The sequence below is a fragment of the Malus domestica genome, chromosome 04 (genome assembly GCF_042453785.1).
Source record: "Malus domestica chromosome 04, GDT2T_hap1".
Classification (NCBI taxonomy): domain Eukaryota; kingdom Viridiplantae; phylum Streptophyta; class Magnoliopsida; order Rosales; family Rosaceae; genus Malus; species Malus domestica.
In genome coordinates, this window is record NC_091664.1 from 9,837,117 (window position 1) to 9,858,810 (window position 21,694).

Consider the following 21,694-nt stretch of genomic DNA (forward strand, 5'->3'; position numbering starts at 1 on the left):
TGGTGAACAATGTGGGACAATGAAATTCTACTCAAAATTTGCAACAGTTATCCTAAATTTAATGGGATCTTTACAAAAGATATACAACCACCCAGCAGCTTCGGTCCTTGAAATCACAGTAGAGATTGCTTTGTTCATCATCTGTGTGTGATGCCATTTTAGTTGTATTTTGACGGCGGGAGGAGTGACTTTTTTTGCTGCTGTCGGTGGAGAAGGGAGAGAGAGAAACCCCGTTTGTTCCCTTGCTGCTGTTGGCCAAAGGAGTGCGGAGTGGTGGCTGTGCGGCGGTTTTCGCTGGAGGGAGGAGCAGGCTGTGGTGCTCGTGCTAGCCATATAAGGTTATACAATTAAAACACAAATTAAGGAATGACAAACTTGATTCCCATTGTAATCATGGTACTCGAGCAAGGAAGGTGAAGGGCAAGGCAACATGATCTTCTACAAACACTTAGCCAAATACAACTATTCTATGGGAAACATTATGTTGAGTGTTCTAGGGTTTATAAGGACTGGTGTTTTTATCTATGCTAAAAGTTAGGGCTTTCATCCATAAAGAAAATTTAAACTTACTTTCTTATCCTCTAAGTCAAGTATCATAATCATATTCAATTAAGGATTCCATCAATCCTATTTCCAATATAAGACACCTTATATAGGATTGATATCTTTAAGAGATCAAATCACAATCAACATTTTCTCCAATATTTCATTTTCTTTATTTTCTTTTAAGCTTTGCAGTCTTCAAAACCTTCGTGGTTTAGAGATGTCAACTTTTCGGCACCTCCATGTCTACGTGGAAATCCTTGACTAGCAGCAGATTTCGTCCTTTCCCGTAAGGATCACTTTTTGGCACCTCCGAATCTACCTGAAGACATGTTGTGTCGAGAAAATTCTTGACAAGTAGGTTTCAACTTTTTCCGTAAGATCACTTTCCGGCACCTCCATGTTTACATAGAGACATGTTGTCCCGAAAAAATGCCTGGCGAGTAGATTTCGATCTTCCTTGTAAAAGATCACTTTCCGCACCTCTGTGTCTACATGAAGACATGTTGTGCCAAAAAAATGCTTGACAAGTAGATCCGAGCCGCTGAAGATGAACATCTTGGAGGAGTTCACTTTCCGGCACCTCCGTTCCTGCTATGCCGAGAAAGTTCTTGACGAGAAGACTTTGACCATCCTTGCAGAGATCGTCACTTGCTTCATCTTTCAGGGCTTTGTCCGAGAGTCTTGTCGGCAAAGAGGCTTCGTTGCAGAGTGCATTGTTTGACAACTTGTGTGTATTTTGAATTGGTATTTCCAACATGAATTGGGATTTTGAATTGGTATTTTGCAGAGATCACCACTTTATCTCATGCACAGATAAAGAACAAAGAAAACAAATAGGGTTTTATACCTATATTTTGTTTAGAGTTTGCCTCTTGAATTTATCCCTTTCCTAGGAGTGATTGGGTTTTCTTTTGAACGGAAGGAGATTGGTTGCTTCTTCTTCTCCTGCTTCTCGGTCCACCTAGATTTCTCCAACCTTGAATTTTAGCGTTCCTTCTCCTGATGCCTCACAATTTATGCAGCGTTTTTTTCTCTCTCTCTCTCTTTTGTTGGTCTCCCTGTGCCCTCCCTAGTTTTCTACCGTCTCCTCCTTTTATTGTTTGCTTTGGTTCAATGCCTTTTTATATGCAAATAGTGGACATGGCAGTTGAAGTTAGTGGGTGAATGCTAATTTCCTGGGATGTGGAGAGGTTGAGAGAAAACCATCACTTGAGTGGAGAACGTGGGAGTTTGGAAAGTTCTGGACACACACGAGCTCTATATTTGGTTGCCAATGTAGATGACAAACTCGGTCACATGCACGCCATAATATTCAGAAAAACCTGCCCATATAGAATTGAACAACATTGTCCAAATTATGAACAGTATTTGTATGGCAAGAAAATGAAAGGAATATATTTGATTTTATATCACATACTTTGCCAAACAACCTAGTTCTCTTATCCAACCCCGAATTTCAACCAAATGAACGTTGAGCGTATGCATGCCTCTAGTGCTGCTGATACAAAAACTGCATATGATAAGTCTGTCCACATTCATCCAAAACACTCACAAAAACAAATGAAAGGGACACATTCAAACTACAAAAAACTGCATAGAATAAACTCCAAACCTTCAATAGTAGCAGTACCAATTTGTCTTCGTAATAAGTTCAAATATAGAACAATGATCGCCAGATGTCTACTCCTAAAAAAATTTCAAAAAATAATTCACCAAAAACTAAACCCCTTAGTTTATAATTTCCACATTGTTTTTCTGGCTAATAGCTATAGTAGTAAATCCATATGAAAGCAAATGTGAACCAACCTACAAATCAACAGTGGAAAGCTCGCTTATATATGCATGCCAGTCCATATTAGTCCACATGCTACCGGTCCATATGTCGTACTATGTATGCATGCCCGCTGATATTGAGAAGCTATTGCACGTGCTTACTTGATTCGAAAAGTGGTGGAATTCGAATTGAATTGAAAACGAGAGAGAGAGAGGGAGATTCAATCCGATTTAACTGCAAAAATGGAGGTACTGTTGTGCCAATGAGAGATCAAGATTAGGCGGAGAGATCGAGGAAGGGAGAAAGAGATATCAAGAACTAGAGATTGGGAAAAGAGATATATAAAGAGGGGAGGGGCTAAATTGCAAAGATTTGTTGTCAGGGGCAAAACTAAAAACTCATTGTTTGGGCCAGTTTTATTGGGCTAGACTGATGTTGGATGTCCCACACGATACGCATAATCGTTACTATTTTTATGGCATGACACTCTATATCACTCATCCAGATCCGAGATGTCGCCATTGCACTCTAAACGTCGGTTCACCATATAAAGACATAAGACCAACGGTACGTACTTTAGTTTACTCTAAAAGACATTATCTTTGGATAACTATCCATCCTCAAGGGGAACATGTTGCCTTTCAGAAGCATAGTTAGGGATAATTGTGGGACCATGATTTTCTTGGGCCGAAGTAAAGATGCAGAATAGCATTCCTCAGAAATTCGGTCATGGACTCAGCATCTCTGAGTGGAGCTATATCAGACGAAACAACAGTGTCACTATTATCTTAATTCAGGGCAATAGGCAAAATCTGAAACGACTCTACTGGATGACCTTGTTCTGCAAGACACGAGATCTAATCTTGATAAGGACACAATCAGATTCCTCATAAGTCTTGGAGTTCCTACAATTTAGGAATTGGAGTGCGCCATAAGTAATCACACTTTTAAGATGATGCAATATCTAGTCCTAGGTATCCTCTAGGATTCTTTCAGTTTAGTACAAGAATTCTATCTTAAAAAGGTCTCTCTCCTAGTCAACATAAATACACCCATCTAGGGTTCATCTCTAGTAATGCATTCTTAGCATACTAGTTCTCTTGCCCATTGCTTGAGTCTAAAATTGTTTACTAACTTGACCATCGAATAGACTAGCACACCCCTCCCCCCTTCGGTCTTGGGCTAACTCACGGTTGTTTCTTGTGTTGCAAACTTGAATATGTGCCTCCACTATTCGCGGTGGCGCGCATATTTGGTTCTAATGTTTCCTCATGCTATTTTCTTCTTGACAAAGCGAGTTTTGATGGTCATGAACTTCATTGTTTTTTAGCACTTTGTCCCACTTGGCGGGCAAAAATGTTCACCCTAAAAACTACAGAGCCCAAGGCATGCAAACTGATCAATTAATAAGCTAACTACGTTTTTCTAGTGAATGCGGGCGTGTTAACTCACAGCCGAGCTCGGTCAGGTGAGTAGAATGGATGCGGTGATAGTTGTGGATGCAAATTTCCGCCTTCTTCTCCTTTGAAGAAAATGCACCTACAAAATAATAACACCTAAGATTAAGGCCAAGAGCCTCATGTGCCCACGATGAATTGGGGGGGCTTTGGCCGAAGAATCTCCGATGCCAAATTTAAAATTTTAGAGAGAAAGTGTTTAGGGATTTTTAGTGAAAGAATGAACTTAGCTTTTTGGAGAAAAAATAGGACTATATATAATGGTGTAGCCGGCCCTATTTGGAGAAATAGGGACCGACCACTTATGGTGGTTTTTTTCAAATATAATTGCAAGATATTACATAATATCTTGCAATTAATTTGGTAATTAATCCCAATTAGAATAGGAAAATTGGAAGTTGCCTTTTGAGTGGGGATTTGATGAGGAGTGATGAGCGAATTTTAAATAAATACAATTTTGATCAACTTTGACTCTTCCTTGATTAAGCCTTATTGTCCGCTGCTTGCTTGTGGAAATCCCGGTATGCCTCAAGGGTAATTTTGTCCTTTTAACCCAAAAGTCCACATGTCGCCTACGTAATTTTCCTGTTTATTTTTGGCTCCACAAATGCCCCCACACTTGCTGGGCTGCTCGTAGGAAAGAGTAGCAGCTGTAGAGATCTCCAACTTTGATGCAGATTCCCACTTGGACCTGGAATTAGATTCTTCTAGGAAAGGGAAATAAATCGCCTCCAAAGCCTATTTAAGCCTACCTTAAGTAGGGGATTAAATCAACTTCGGAGGGTAATTATTTATCCCTACAAGAAAGAGAGAAAGCTAGAGGATATTTGTTCTCCCTCCCTTAGCACTCTTCTTTGCCTGTCCGTACAAAGAACCGTCTTTCATTGAATTATTTGTCTTCTCCATGTTGCACCAATGTAAAAAAAACTTAATTTTCTTTGTCTTCTTCTTGGGTGGTGCTGCCATGGGGCAGTCGTCAGGGTGGTACGGCACGTAAACTGGCAGGGGCTAAAAGTCGGTTTGGTACAGGTTGATAAGATGGTGTGGCAGGGGCCACAACTTGTGTTGCTCGGGTTGAATAAAGCCAAAGGCTGGCTCGGCATTGACTGAGGAAGTGGCTTGGTACGAGACATGGTTTGGGCTGCCACGTCTAGGCTGTTTGCCAAGAATGAGGAAACTGCTTAAGTTTAATATTTCAGCTGCTTTAGATAGAGCAATCAAGGACGAAGCTGCTAAGATCAGAGTTGTTAAACATGAAGTGTCGAATAAGTGAACTGTTGAATGCGAAGTGGCTGCTACTTACTGACCATTTGCTGCTTAGTTGGTCCTCCAGTATTCGATCTTTTGAACTGTGTGGTTCTCAAGTATTCGATCTTTTGAGGATAAACTAATTACTCTCCAGTGCAAGAAGATCTTTTGAGTTGTCGTGGAATTGGTTTACCCTATCACACTATAGATTAATTAGTTTATCCTCTCGCATTGGAAAGCAGACCCAGATAGGTGTCGGGGAATTAGTTTACCATCTCGCACTGGAGAGCAATTAGTTTATCCTATCACACCGGAAAGTAAACCCATATGGGTGTCGAGGAATTGGTTTACCCTATCACACTAGAGAGCAATTAGTTTATCCTTTCGCACTAGAGTGCAGACCTATATGGGTGTCGGGGAATTGGTTTACCATTTTGCACTAGAGAGCAGACCCAGATAAGTATCGGGGAATTAGTTTACCTTCTTACACTAGAGAGCAATTAGTTTATTCTTTCGCACTGGACAGCAGACCCATGTGGGCGTTGGGCAATTGGTTTACCCTTTCACACTAGAGAGCAATTAGTTTATCCTCTCGTACTGGAAAGAAGACCTATATGGGCGTCGGGAAATTAGTTTACCCTCTCGCACTAGAAAGCAATTAGTTTATCTTCTCGTACTGGAGAGCAAACCCAGATAGGGGTATGAGCAGTTGTTGTAAACAGCAGTTGAGCCAAGCTTATGAATAACTTCTTAAATCTTCATTGAGAATAAAGAAATGGATCAATTGCTGAAAAGTAGAAATTGCATAACAAACTGGATAATCCTCGGATTGCGAGGTCTTGTTTGTCGAGTTGCTTGAGACTTCGAACTTATTTGGAAAAGCCCTAACGGTGTTCAGGGGGTGATAGAGGCTTCCCTTACTTGTTTAGGGCGTGTCGTTGACCTGTTAAGATACTCATCACACCGACCCTCATTTGTCAGTTTCTCAAGGTACTGCTTCCACTTTAGGCAGCCGTTGGTAGTGTGGCCTGGTCCCTAATGGAATACCCAATACTTTGTCTGATCCAGCCTAGTAAGATCGCCCTTTATGGGTGGTGACAGTTCGAACCAAGGTTCATTCTTAAGCTTACGGAGAATTTTTCCGATTGGAACCATGAACTTGGTGAATGTTTTGGACGTTGAGTCTTCTCTGGTCAGGAAACGTTCCATGCGCTTCTTATTCGAATCTTTTTTGTTAGACTGCTTGGCTTCGTCCTATAGTACGTGGTTCTCTACCTAAGCATACGAAGCTACCAAGGTCAGTTATTCTCCTATGATCAATTTTTCGAATAAAAGGTGTTTAGTGGGAAGCCCATTTCTGAATGTTGCCGTTGCCATGTCTTATTTGCAGCCAACAATCTTGGCCTTCTCCGCTTTGAACCTCTTGACACAATTGCGAATTGCCTCACAAGGGTCTCTTAGATGTTGAAGAGAGGGCCGAATGCCTTTTTTGATTGAGCAGTTAAACGAATACTCCTTAGTGAAAACTAAGGAAAGTTCGTTGAAACTCCGGAATGACTGGGGTAGTAGGGTGTGAGACCAATTTTGCACCTCGCCTTGTAAAGTTGTGGCAGAAATTTTGCATATAAGCGCACGTTGTTCCTATAGATGATCAAGGTACTGCGGTAGTGCTTGAGATGTCAATCCGGATCTTTGTCTCCCTTGTACGAAGTAAAGTGAGGCATAGTGAACCCACGAGATGGATCTGTCCACTCGATCTCATCCATGAATGGTGACCTACTTATGTTGGTCATGTCTCGTCGAAGCGTATTGTCAGTAGCCTAATTGAACTGGAAATTGGCAATCGTTTAGTTAGGAGCCTCATAACTTCTTCTTAATTTTGCCTCTGCTGGGGTAGTGGAACTTTCGGCTACCCCCGATCGTGACCTATTGGTTTAGGCTGCTGTTCCCTATGCTTGACTCGTATATGTCGTGGTTGTGGTGCATATGACACATTCCTAGTAAGCAAGCAACCTGCTTGCAAGCTGCCAGTTGAACTTGAGTCGAATTGAGTGACTGCTTCTTTTCGTTAGTCGTGCTGCCTACTCAGATGTGAGCCGAAGAATGCTCTTTGTGAGCCTAGTTGTGAATAAACAGTCTGCCAGGAAGGTTATCCATGTTGATAATCAGAGTATGGCATCAACCATGAATGTATGGTTATATGTGGGCTTGATCGGGAGTGCACAATCCTTCGCGCACTAAGATGAGAGTATACGATATCCCGATGACCCAAGTGGAAATGTAAACTGCTAGAACGCTCAGATCGTGGCTGGTTAAGAGGCTGCTTACCAGGACATTTCTGGAGAGGTTTGTCGTCTACCCTGGTCTTACTTCGGGACACCTCGTCTGAGGCATGCTGTATCTCGGTACACTATAAAAGCTGATTCACCAAGGTCGTCTGTTGCGCGAGGGCACTTGTCAACTGAATAACTTGTTGGGACAAGTGTTGTTCGCCATGCGAGATGGAAGGGCTTGGATGGTAGGTTTCTCCATAGGTGCTAAAAGTGTAATGGACTCCGAACGCGATTTTTGGATTGCTTGGAAGGCCACGAAAGTGGGTTAGGCCACGAGAGTGGGCTACTCCACATGCAGTGCACGTGGGTGCTGGGCCTGAGCTCAACTAGAGAGTGCATTGGGCTCGGGCCAGCTCACATTGGGCTTGGCCTAGTGTGGGCTGAAGTAACGCAACTTGGCTTTAAGGCGCACTGGGCTTGCGCCGGTATCGGGCCTCCAAAGTGTGGGCTACTCCAATTGCCGCTGCTGCTTGGGTCCTTTGAATCTGGGTTGGCTGTCTTGTAGCACGGGCTTGGGCCTGCTGTTACGATATGGCTTGCTCACTACGGGTAGTGAGCTCACTGAGGGTCCTTGTCGTGGTTGCTACTACGGTGGTGCCTTGTGGGGGTGGTGCCACTCCACTCGTCGTCCTGTTGAGCCTCGTGGGTCGTCGTGGTCCAAATCCTTGAACGTAGTAAGTTCCGTTCGTTCTGGTTTTTGAATTTCTTGTCATTGTACTTTTCTTTTACATTTATTCAAAGAATTTTTATAAGAAATTTCTAGGAATAAGAACGTACGAAAAATCTACGAATGAACAAAACAATGGAAAACCTTGGATGCGAGAGTCTTCTTTGAGCGTGTGAATCAAACTCTCAATGAAAGCACTAATTTATGGATGCAAATTTCCGCCTTCTTCTCCTTTGACGAAAATGCACTTGCAAAATAATAACACCTAAGATTAAGGCCAAGAGCCTCATGTGCCCAAAGAATCTCAGATGCCAAAGTTAGAATTTTAGAGTGAAAATGTTTAGGGATTTTTAGGAAGAGAATGAACTTAGTTTTTTGGAGAAAAAATATGACTATATATAGGGGTGTAGCTGCCCCTATTTGGAGAACTAGGGACCGGCCACTTATGGTGGTTTTTTTAACATAATTACAAGATATTATGTCAAATAATATCTTGCAATTAATTTGGTAATTAATCCCAATAGAATAGGAAAATTGAGAGTTACCTTTTGAGTGGGGATTTGATGAAGAGTGATGAGAGGGTTTTGAATAAATACCATTTTGATCACATTTGACTCTTCCTTGATTGAGTCATTATTATCCATTGCTTGGGCGTGGGAATCCTGGTGTGCCTCGAGGGTAATTTTATCTTTTCTACCCAAAAGTCCATGTGTCACCTCTATGATTTTCTTGATTATTTTTTGTTCCACAATAGCGTTGAATGCGGTGCTGACTTTTGTACTCGAGGAATCACAACCGAGGAAGAAACACGTCTCACCCTTGGGTTCAATATGCCGAACACTAAGTAACACTTCACTTCATCGAGAAAGCTAATGAAGTGACCTCGTTCAACGAGAGAATCAAGGACTCCTCGCTGGCAAAGACTTGGATAGCTAACCATCCAAACTCGAAACTAAACATGTGTTGATGGAAGGGTTAGGGTAATTAGTAGTTTCTCAAAAGTGTGTGAAGGGTTCACGTAGAGCGAGGTTTTGCGCATAGCATTTGTTTGTTTGTTGAGTTGAAGGTCTCTTTCCTGTTGCTAAGCATCTTGTAGTTATATAGGTGAATTTCGTGATGACCAAATTTTCCAAAGTAGAGTCCAAATAGGACTATGACCCCTCAGCACACATTTGGATATTCTTGACATTATCTCATCAAACCCTCTACTGGTGAAACTCAATCTCTATCAAGCCTTCAACATTTTTGACTTGAACTAGAACTCTAAACCTAGTTCTCTTATGCATTTGATTCACTTCTTATGTGATCAGTCGCATGTTTTGATTTTTGAATAATTCGAATCTTATCAAAACCTGATCTAATTTGATCCTTAACAATGTTAATTCAATCAAAACTCGACCGAGCTGGGACTAGATTTGTTCTTTTAAGAGTCCTGCCCAGTTAGGACTCGGACGAATTATACTTTTGTGAACAAAAACACCTGGCCTAAGAAATCGTCATTGGGCAATCTTTCAAACCGAGTTCTCTAGTCTCAGCCCAAACCCAGTATTTCAGGCCCAAACAAAACAACACCAGTTATTCTCATTCCTTAGAAATATGTAAGCAGTCCAATCTAAATTTAATCAAACCCCCAATAAACCCCATTCTCCTTTCGCCGAAATTCATAGGAGATTCTAATTGAATTTCGCTCCGCTTGCAAATATGCGAGATTTGGATTCCAACAACATGTAAGTATATTTATGACTATCTACCTATTTTATACGATTTTAAAACCCGTTAATTAAATTCCTAAGAATCATTAAGAAACCAATAAATTCATTGTGATTGGATGGGGAGTTCTCAAGCAGCAGACTGCTCCCACGCACTTGTGTTAATTTTTACAGATACAGTAAAATGTTAAAGCCGCGGACAGATCCGCAGAGTCCCCCCGCAACCAGAAAATCACAGTACAACCAACGATAAACACCGACACTGTTAACTCCCTTCGCTTCCCAAGGAATCTTACTTAATCTTAATACCCCTAATCCTAATCCTAATCCTAATCCTACGGCTACCAGCCCTCCCTCCTCCCAAATCTAAATTTCCACCGTCGATCACACAGACCGTAAGTACCAAAACCCCCTAAGTCGTCAATCGTCAATCCTCGTCCTCTGTCTCATCTCACTTGTTCAGATCTCTGAGATAGAGAGTGAAAGAGAGAGAGTGTGCCGGCCGTTGGGGGTGTTTGAATTATTATATTCCCATTTTGCCCTCGATGGTGGAGGCACAGACATGGACGACGCGTCGTATGAGCAACCCGCGGCTGCAGGACACGACGTCGCCCGACCAGGTGATCGACATTCCGGCTACTCCCCCCGCCGACTTTCGCAACCGGACGAGCTACGGATTCTCCTCCGCCGTCGGATCCCTCCTCTCCCCGACAATATTGACGGCGGCGATTGTTGCATCCTGGTACCTGTCGAACATCGGCGTCCTCCTCCTCAACAAGTACCTCCTCAGCTTCTACGGCTTCCGCTACCCGATCTTCCTCACAATGCTCCACATGATCTCCTGCGCCACCTACAGCTACGTCGCTATCCACCTCCTCGAGCTCGTGCCACGTCAGTACATCCTCTCCCGCCGCCAGTTTTTCAAGATCTTCGCACTCTCCGCCATCTTCTGCTTCTCCGTCGTCTGCGGGAATACCTCCCTCCGCTACCTTCCCGTCTCCTTCAACCAGGCCATCGGCGCCACCACCCCCTTTTTCACCGCCATCTTCGCGTTCGTCATCACGTGTAAAAAGGAGTCTGCCGAGGTCTACGGCGCCCTTCTCCCCGTCGTTTTCGGGATCGTGTTGGCCAGCAACAGCGAGCCGCTGTTTCATCTGTTCGGTTTTTTGGTCTGCGTGGGTTCCACCGCCGGCCGGGCATTAAAATCGGTGGTGCAGGGGATTTTACTCACCTCGGATTCTGAGAAGCTCCACTCCATGAACTTGCTTCTCTACATGGCTCCAATGGCGGCCTGCATTCTCCTCCCCTTCACTCTCTATATCGAGGGCAACGTGGCGGCCAAGACGGTGGAGAAAGCGAGAACCGACCCCTTTATTGTTTTTTTGTTGGTCGGCAATGCCACGGTGGCGTATTTGGTTAACTTGACTAATTTCTTGGTGACCAAGCACACCAGCGCGCTCACACTACAGGTTCTCGGCAATGCCAAGGCGGCGGTGGCGGCGGTTGTATCGGTGTTGATATTCCGGAATCCGGTCACGGCTATGGGAATGACCGGGTTCGCGGTGACTATCATGGGGGTGGTGCTTTACAGCGAGGCCAAGAAGAGGTCCAAAGTTACAACTCATTGACAAAGACAGAAAATAAAGATTTGAATCGAAACCACAAAAGCAAAAAAGAACCATTCATTTTGACTGCCACCGAAATTCGGGTACGATTTGTTCATCTTTTTTCCTTCTTACTTGATTGATTTTGTTTTTATTATTGTTTTTTATTTGTGGAATGAAAAAGGAGGAGGATTTGGATGGAATGAAAAAGGAGGAGGATTTGGATCAAATGTTAAGTGGAATTGGAGTGTATAGGATGGTGGGGGGAGGGGGGAGGGGAAAAGGGTTGAGCTCTTTTTTCTGCTTTTTTTAGCTTTAAATTGTTGGTGATGGGGAGGAATATGTAAGTGTTTCTCTTTCACTTGACCCTTTTGTGTAACTGTATATGATATGCTGCCCTTTGAATTGAACACATGCATGTATTTTGATGGAGGGAAAATTTCTCCTCCGAATCCAATTTGTAAAACACGTTCTTGGTTATTTTGCCCCTCTATCAATATGAAATTTTAGCTGATTCTCTTTTGCAAGAATCTTTGTGTGTTTTTTGCGCATTGCTTAGCTTGTTTGTTTTGAATTTGGTGTTTCGTTGATGCAACGGTTTGAATTATAGGTTTAGGTGGAGTAATTCTGCACAAAAATGAAGTGCTTGTATTGTAGGACTAGAAAAAATAAGAATAGAACGTGTATATTGATTGTTGAGGATTATAATTAGGTGGAACTATAAGGTCTCGGCCTTGCAACTACTGCATCCTGGGTTCGAAACACCCCCTCCCCTCCAAATACTGTGGCGTATCAACATCTAATTAGTTGGAACTATATTTTCTAAGGGTTCTGACTTCTGATTGTAACTTATCTGATGTGAGTAATTATGTGCAATCAAGACTTAATGTTGCTAAATTACTGCAACACTAATGCTTTGTTAACGATATCAGAGTCACCATCAACCTACCTTTAGTGTTTGATATTATTATCTTTATTCTTCTAAAATTTATTTCTTATTAGAACCAATTGGAATTGGAAAACTATTAGATCAGAAAAACATCTAATTGGTTTCTTGTGTAGAATTAGTTTGCTTGTTTGACTTAGCTAGTCAGGTGAAGGATTTTTTACTTTTGACTTGGGATCATCTTTCTCTAACTAAGGAAGATGTTAAGTGATTAGATTTCCTGAAATCAACAAGTAGTTGAATTCATGGAATTCCAGGAACATTCTTCAGATGAGAACATGAAAAATATTTCACTCTCCCACAAGTTTTAGCTAAGAAGTGAATAATTCCTATGGGCGAGACTTTTTATGATGCTCCAGAGTATCAGATACTCCGAGCTTTTTAACCATTAGTATTTGGTAAAAAATGTAACCGTAGAATTTTTGACGTAGTGAAGACATGACAACATTAGCATTTCAGAGCTCAAATGCTATCTAAATCAAACATGGATTTCCGCAATATGCCTTAGAATTTTTCCTCCTTGAGATGTTGGAAGTAGATATGTCCTGCTAGGCTGTCTCATCTGTCTGTCCTAATAGCATCCACACCTTAAACCTGATCCAACATCAACACCTCTGGGTTCATGGAATGTTCATCCCTCTAAACACTCAATCTGGTTGGGGATACGCTTGTGTAGATAACCGCCAAGTGGTGACTTTCCATTCGCTGCAAATGGATTAGTTGCTTCATTCTTCTGAGGATGTGGTTTATGTTCGGTGGCGTTTTCTGAGAAGCAAGCAACCTATCCGCGTCAAAGGAAGTAAGAATTTAAGACAATCAATCTAATTACACTTGGTGTTGGTGGACCTGGCTGTTGAAACTTACTTGTTTGGTGCTGATATCTTCAATTTATTGTTTTAGTTGAAGGGTGAGTTTTTAATTTTTTTGGCTGCTCTATCAGCATGTTGTAGCTTTCACGAGAGGATCTGTCTTGATGCCAAATTCACGAGAGAATCTGTCTTGTAACGGATTGTAATCCCTTCTCTCTCTAACATGACAAAATGTGACGTGATGAAGGAAAGATATAAGGGGATATACAACTGGAGATAGCTTAGAATATTTACGAATTTAGAGGTGATCAGATTAATATTACGTGTCAAATGTGAAGAGATGAAGGTTTTGAATGAAAAGGGTTTAGGGTTGAGGTATAGTTGTATTTTCGAATGAAAAGTCCCTTGAGGAAAAGGAAGGTTAAGGCTATAATTGTATTTTCGAATGAAAAGTGCCTTGATTCTGTTTGGATGAGGAAATTTAAAATTACTAAGAAATTTTAAAACGACAGAAATTGAAATGATGGAATTGTATTTTTAGAATTTATGAATTTTCTTGTTTAGTTAACCCAAAAGAATAATACTATGTTTGGATGAGAGAAATAAACTTGGAATTTTGATAACAGTCGGAATTTATAAATTGACATGCACCAATTTTCTTGTTTGGATTCATAAATATAGAAATTTAGAATTTATGCGTGAAAAAAAACTTGGAATTTGGGACCTCCAATTCTCAAGTTCAAATTCTATGTAAGTAGGTGTCATTTCCCAATTTCTATGATTGAGAGTTTAAATGACACACCCCGACCCAGAGGATCAAGGCGTGCTGGCCGTCACGTGAGCGTGACGTAACCAAAAGTGCGACACGAAAGCAAGATATAACAGAATATGAAGGAATTCAAACCAATCTCTAGTAGAACCACCTACTAGAATAAAAGGATGAGTTATAAGGTAAACACATAAATTCAGAGCATAGGTTTAAGTGCAGTCAAGTAGGACCAAAATAGAAGTACAACACCTACAGGTGGGTCCTACATGTAGAGCGTCTGTCAGAATGCCGGAAAAAGACATCGAGAGCCACCAACTGCTAACTAGAACCTGGAGGGGCGCAAAACAAAGATGAGTGGGTCAGTAAAATCAAAGATTTTCCAAAACATTTCATTTAAAACATTTCTAACCCCTCACCGTAAAACCTGTATACTTTCCCAGAAAAATAGTATATAAACATATATATACACATATCATCAAAACTCATATCCATCAACATAACATCTCAGAAATAATATGCCACGCCATGCCAAATATAATAAAAAATGCATCAATATCAATCAGGTGAAATAATAAATCAACCGGAGACCCTACAATGGTCCTGTACGGCTGATTCTAAAGCTCAACATCCCACTCAGCCGGAGTCAACACAGTGACCTATACGGCCCTGCCGGAGTCACCAACTGTGACCTGTACGACATTACACTGCACATCACTCGGAACTACGTATAGTAGTCTGTACGATGAAAGGTGTATAAATACACTCTAGTGTTTCTCTCATCAATCATCAGCGCGCATAACTAAGGTCACCCACTAGTCGGAATCACATCTAGTGATCTATACAACTAGCATGTCGGAACCCTTACATGGTCTGTACGACATCCACCTACTTGGATCCAAGGCGAGCGTGCGGTGTGGTGAATAATAATATAAGCACTAACACCTAGGGTGCAGGTTATGAGCTTTCAATGCAATTCTCATAAAATAACTCATCTGAATAATATAAAAACTCACCTGTGCATCCACCGTGTCAATTAACATATATATGCATCAATTATCAAACTAAATATCTCAACATTTGCATGCATGGCAATTTAAATCATAATTTTCATATAAACGCATTTTCTGGGAAAACAGTTGTATATAGGTTATACGAAAACAAAACTGCCCACTCACTGATAAGTCGATGGGTCGTAACCCCCGTGACGTCCCTGGATGCGCTCGTCCTCGGGATAGGTGTCACCTATATGCGAAACAACTATAAAAACGTTAATTTAAACACATAACCAACAATTCGAAATAACTTCTCATACGATGCTCAATTTGGGTATATGAATACATCACATCGACCTACTCGACGTCACGGACGTCGAGAAATTTTTAAATAAATTTTTTGGTGTCGCACGCGCCCCCACGTGCCAGGGAACGCACGGATACACGCGCCCTCCACGCGCGTCATCTTCCCCAGCCAGTCGCCGGACTGGTTTTTCCGGTAGCCGAATTCCGGCGAGTTTTAAAACTTCTTGTTCTCCTTCGTTTCTCAACCATTTTCTTCGTATTTTATACCAAAATGAAGGCCCAAACATGTATAATCACGATACACTATTTTTAAACTCCAAAAACAACTAAATCTCAACGGAAAAATCCAAGCAAAACCGGCCAAACTCAACCCTTGTGATCCCGACGTCCAAATCCTTCAAACGAAGCACTCCGAGCTTCCTTGGGACCTCACTAAGCTCACTATAAGCTTAGAATTCCCCGAAACACAACATTTCACGTGTGCATGAACAGTGACCAAAAATGGGGGATTCGGGTTCACGTGAAATCGAAGGTTCCACGTCCTAAAACTAGCACCAATCAACTCAAAACATCATGAGGATGAAGATTCATACCTTGGTTGCTTCGATCCACTGAGTTTTGGGGGATTTTGGGTGTGAGCCGTACGTTTTGGGTGAGAGAGAGTGAGAGAGGGTCGTGAGGGAGGAGAGAGAGAGACACGGGAAAGAGGGGTGAGAGAGGGTCGTGAGGGAGGAGAGAGAGAGACACGGGAAAGAGGGGGAGGAAAAGGGAAATGTCCCGAGGGTGTGTGTGTGGTCTCCAAACAAACCCAACATCAAACCCTAACCATACAAATTTACAAAACCATTAATTTTAATCCATCCAAATTTAAATATATTTTTTCCAAAACTTATATAAAGTTAATCCAAATAACGTCACACACACACATACCTTAATACCCGCTAAGGGTAAATCCGTCATTTCACGTCCTTAATAAGAAAATCCCTGGACGGGCTGTGACATTAAATATAACAAATTCCGTATTCAATTCCATTGTTTTTTAGGTTAACCAAAAAAGAAAATTTACAAATTCTAGAAAATAAAATCTTATCATTTCAATTTTCATCATTTTTAAATTCCTTAGTAATCTTAAATTTCTTCATTTAAGTGTAATGGAATTTGAATACGGAATTTGTTATTATTAAACTCTCATTCATAGAAATTGGGAAATGATATCTATTTACATGAAATTTAAACTTAGGAATTAGAGGTATCAAATTCTAAGTGTTTTTCACATGAAAATTCTAAATTTCTACGTTTTATGAATCCAAACAAGAGAATTGGTGCATGTCAGTTTATAAATTCTAACTTTTGTCTAAATTCTAAGTTTATTTTTCTCGTCAAAACATAGTGTAAGATGCAAATTATACATGATGTGGAGAACAATTCATACAATGATATTGCAAAATTCACACTTACTAATAGCAGGAGATAAAAAAAAAACAGTTGTTCAAAACCAATTTTATTAAAAAAAACTACGAGACTAATCCGATGTTAAACACGCGAAGTGCACAAGAAAACACCGATATTCATCATCGGCCACAGTTGCAAGTTAAAACTTCTAGTTGCTGTTAGATTTGGCATTCGTGTCGTGTTTCTTGTGTTCGTGTCATATCCGATAGATTAACGGGTCGTACTATGTAACACCCATCAAAATAAGCAGGTAATATGACCTGACCCAAAATTGATCTTTTAATATTATCAGGTAATATGACATGATCTGTTATCTGTTAAGAAAAATATATTTAAATCAATAAATAATGAAAATAAAAAACATAAATGACCCAAAAAATGTAAAACATAATACTAAATTAGTATATATATACTACATTGTCACATAAATATTACTTCAAAACATATAAAAAAAACTAATTACTAAATTCGCACTTATAAATTAATTATTATAATTTTTTAATATGTTTGGTATTTTTAAATTACTTGATATTTTTATTTTAATGTGTTTTATATATTTTTTTAATCTCACTCTTTGCCTATAGTATACTATAAAAATAAATAAATAAATAAAACTTAAATTTTTAAAATTTCTATAGAATAATATTACAATAATAATAATAATAAATAATATATACATATCAACCATATCTATTGTATTTTAAAGTAAGTTTTTTTATAGTTTAAAAAATTAAAATCATCAAAATAACCTATTAAGGACCAGTTATTAACGGATTCTTATTGTGTGATTTAATAACGATCCGATTAGTTATCGTGTTGACTGAAATTCGTTATTTTCGTATCGTTTACGTATCGTGTTAATGAATTGTGTAAAAAGTTGCCAGGTTTAGTTGTTGTATCCCCAGGTGGGAGTAGGGCTAGGAGGAAAGGGCGATGGAAACAGTTATTAGAAGTTTCTGGTTCCTTGATTCACAATGCTGACCAACACCACAATTGTACCATTTTCTCCATGCGGTTCAAAGGGTAACCACATCATTTCCACTAGTTAATGCCACACTGTCTAATGGAGTTACACATTGTTAAAACCCAATGCCATTCACATTGTGGGCTTCTTTTGGATACTTAAAAGGGAATTTTAACGAAAATGGATTGACACTATTTATTCTTAATTAAAATGACATTTTGTATATGAAAAGTCCATAATAGATTAAGCTCTTTTCTTTATTTACTCTTATGCCATTATTTCATTATTGTAGCGGTGTCCACAATGATGTTGACATTTCTGTCTGATCAAAATACATTATTTTGCATGATACTATTCAACTTATGCTAATTTGTTGCCAGCTTTTCATGCTTCCATCATGTTGTCGATGTTATGCAACTCTTTTTCTGTTAAATTGTTCCAGTACTGTTCATCGCCTTCTACCAGCTCTGCATCTCTTTCTCTATCTTCTTTCACCTTGAAATACATATCTTCTGTTTCTCCTTTAAAATTTTGAGGCTTCCAATATGGCTGATGACGGGCTTTTGACTTGCTGTAAATATGCATTTCTTCTTCTTCTGTTACTAATATCATATCATACCTAAAATCTTCAAACTTATCTAAGACAAACATTTGGATCCCTCAAATTTTTAGAATATTTTTGTATGAAGGAGTCCACCTATGTGAGGAGATAGGGGATAGTCTAAAGGACTCTTCATTAATCATGGCTATATGCCTAGCTTTCTCCTTATGCATATGTACATACCAATCTAGATGACTACTAATAAAACTTATGCAAATTTATTTCCACGTTTCCAGATAATCTTTTGTTACTTTTATAAGTTTTTCAGGAAAATATTCTAGTTAGGAAATATGGTTAATGAATATTTTGTCAAGATAGCCAAACTTTAATAGTAAGGGCGGGGTAACTTCTACCACATTATGCTTTTTCTGATGCTCATAACTAAAATGTCATGGTCTAAAATCTCTCATGTTAATCCTGGCCACAACTATGTTAACGTCTGGTTTACAAATACAATTCTCTATACTATCACAAAGCCATGGTGGATACATCTTTGTAATAATGTCCATCCCTGGTTTTGAATTAAAGATGGACTAATACAAAGCACATTGTACATTGTAATTGTAATTGTAACTCTTTCATGGATTGTGATGCTCTGCTCAGGATCTCATTTTGCATATCTGGTGACATTATTCTTAATTTTGCTTTTGATATTTCTTCTAATAGGATGCATCTATTATTAAGTTTAAAGGTAAATTCTTAAGAAAACTTTCATATCTTTCTTGTTTTTCTTTGTCACTCGGATGTTGCTGATGCTGCTTACTATTTTGATGCTGCTCCATTTCAATGTCTTATTCTAAGAGCTCAATCTTAATCTCTCCTATGGGCTCATTAGCCTCTTGTTCTATGGGTTTAATAACCTCTTTTTCTTTATTCTTATGCTGATCAATTTCCAATTTCAATTCTCTTTTAAAGGTGTTACTTGTCTTTTGCTGCATTCTAAGATATTGGAGTTCTTGATTCATTTTGGTAAACTTACCAAGTAATGACTCATGGTCTCTAGAAATGGCTTGAAGTTTGTGCTCAAGAGAATGAATATGTTGTTGGCTTTAATGGAAATTAAAATTAAAACTATCAAACTCTTGTTCTAAGGCTCTAATTAGTTTTCATGACCTAACTTCATGCTTGGCTGTTTGATTTGAATATTCCAAAAATTATCTAAGAGAACCTGCTACCTATCAGAAAGTCCTGGTACTCTTGGCCTATATCTTAGGGTTGGATTTCTGATTCCTTCAACAATATTGCCATTAAGGTTGAAAGTAGGTATTAGTGGTGATGTTGGTCTGCTTATGCTATTCTGGAATCTATTGAATAGTGGAGGTCCCTGGTGCATCATTATGCTATTGAAAGATGCTCTTCTGCCTTGTGGTCTTGTGCTATTTGAGGATGATGGTCCACGATAGTTCATTCCTGTTTAACAAATTAATCTTCATAAGATATCAGCTAATGTATTGTCATTACCTTTTATATGTTCAAAAATTGGTTTAAAACCATTTCCTGTAATTGAATCAACAAAATTAACCCATCTTCAGCTGCCTGTTTATTAGCATGTATCTTCTTAAAATGAGAAACTATATTTTGACAATCTATTCTAATTGTAAATACTTCATTATGTAAAAATAAAGAAAATGCCTCAAGTGAGTTAATTATTCCTAAAATTTCTAAATCTGTTGATGGTAATCTTGACTGTACATCATTAAATTTTTCTGATGAATATCTACAAACTTGTTCGTCAGACTTTGATGACTCCTCATGCCTTTTCTAGTATAGTATACATGCCCATCCTAATGATGAATCATCTGTTTCAACTATTTTGTAACTATCATCTAATAGTAATGTTAATGGCTTAAGTTTAATAATTTCTTCTTTTATATTTTGAACTAATTTAATATCTTCACTATTAAAATACTTTTGTCCTGTTTTTCTAGTTTTACTATAATACTACTATTTTTTTTGCTTAAATGACACACCCCGACCCAAAGGATCAAGGTGTGCTGGCCGTCACGCCTTGATCCTCTGGGTCGGGGTGTGTCATTAAATTAGTGATACAATTTCTTGCATAATTTAACAATCCTAAAAATGCTTGTAACTGTTTTTTATCTTCTAATTTGTCTGGAAATTCTAAGACATTTTTTGCTATATGATCTTGTAATTATATTGTACTTGACTTGATATACATTCTTAAAAAATCTATATCTTGCTTTTCTAATGCTATTTTATTTTTGCTAATCACAATTCCATTATTGATAAATTCTTGTAAAACTATCTCTAAGTGCTTTCTATGTTCATTTCTATTTTTATTATGTACTAAAATATCATCTACATAAACACTACAAAAATTATTATATTTCTTAAAAATTTGGTCCATCTTTCTTTGAAAGATTGATGGAGCATTTTTCAGTCTAAATGGCATAACAAGCCACTTAAAATGTCCTTTTGTACAAGTAAAAGTTGTCCAATCAATTGATTCTTCCGCTAATCGTATTTGCCAAAATCTTGATTTACAATCAAACTTACTAAAATATTTACTCTCTTGGATTTTATTTATAAGCTCATCTTTGTTTGGTAACTTATAACTATCTTCATATGTATTATCATTTAATCTCTTGTAATTATAAACTATTCTAGCCTTACCTCTCTTTAGTTCTGAATGTTTTCTCATTATAAATGTTGCTGATCTATGTTTAGACTTAGAGGGTCTAATTACTTTTAAATTTAACAACTCTTTTATTTGTTGCTCAAACTCTTGTTTATTTATTCAATTATAAGGCATATCAGCTGTCTTTATGGTTAAATCTGGATTAATTATATCTAATTTTGCTAGTATTTTATTTTTATTCCAATGTAACTGTGGTCTTCTCTTATAATCCTAGTTTGTTCTGCTAATTGCAATAATTCTTCTAAATTCTTTGGTTTATTTAACTGTAATATTTCTATACAGGTTCCTTCTTCTACAATCAGATATTCATGTTCAAATATGTCTTCATCAAACTCTTTTACGTTATTATGCTCATCATTTTCTTTTGAGTTTTCTAAATGATAACTATCTTGGCCACTAGACTCTTCTATACTTATGCTTTTGTATACTTCTACAATATTACTTTGGTCAGTTATTGTAATACCTCTTTTGAAATTTTTTATGATAGAATTCATAAATAAAAAACCTTGTAAACTTTTCAAAACATTTAAACCTAAAATGAATGGGTATGATCCTATTGGTGAAACAAATGTTAGTGGTATATTAAATTGTTGTTTTTCTACTTTGATAGACTCGTTATTAATACAATGTGTTAAGTAAATTGGTCTCTCATCAAATTGTGTTATTCTTACTGGTTTTGCTAATTTTTGTCTATATTTTTCTGGTACTAACCATTCTCTTATGACACTCTTTGTACTCCTTGTATCTATCATAACTATTGTTTGTAGCTTATGTTGTTTTGCTAATTATATTTCGCAATTTATGGTAATTAAAGAACTATTTTTTGACTTCTCTATACTATGAAAAGAATTTCCTAAT

The 21,694-nt window shown here is 38.6% G+C and overlaps 1 protein-coding gene and 1 long non-coding RNA gene across 3 annotated transcripts; one reads left to right on the top strand and one right to left on the bottom strand.

Moving 5' to 3' along the window:
* Positions 1–9,825: 9,825 nt before the first annotated feature.
* Positions 9,826–11,868, top strand: LOC103405361 (probable sugar phosphate/phosphate translocator At1g12500). Its single transcript, XM_008344347.4, has one exon. It carries the CDS (start codon positions 10,280–10,282, stop codon positions 11,360–11,362), a length of 1,083 nt encoding a protein of 360 aa, XP_008342569.2. The 5' UTR covers positions 9,826–10,279; the 3' UTR covers positions 11,363–11,868.
* Positions 11,869–13,227: 1,359 nt separating this feature from the next.
* On the bottom strand, positions 13,228–15,881 carry LOC139195260 (uncharacterized). Of its 2 annotated transcripts, XR_011579948.1 has the most exons (4): positions 15,754–15,881; positions 15,038–15,104; positions 14,116–14,191; positions 13,228–13,311 (listed from the first exon to the last, which is right to left on the bottom strand). It is a non-coding gene; the product is annotated as an uncharacterized lncRNA (long non-coding RNA). The 2 variants fall into 2 exon arrangements; XR_011579949.1 differs by lacking the exon at positions 13,228–13,311 and having other exon boundaries at positions 13,991–14,191.
* Positions 15,882–21,694: the final 5,813 nt, after the last annotated feature.

Bases quoted from the DNA above. Each gene is read 5' to 3' on its own strand.
- LOC103405361 (XM_008344347.4), top strand. From the start codon at position 10,280: ATGGTGGAGGCACAGACATGGACGACGCGTCGTATGAGCAACCCGCGG.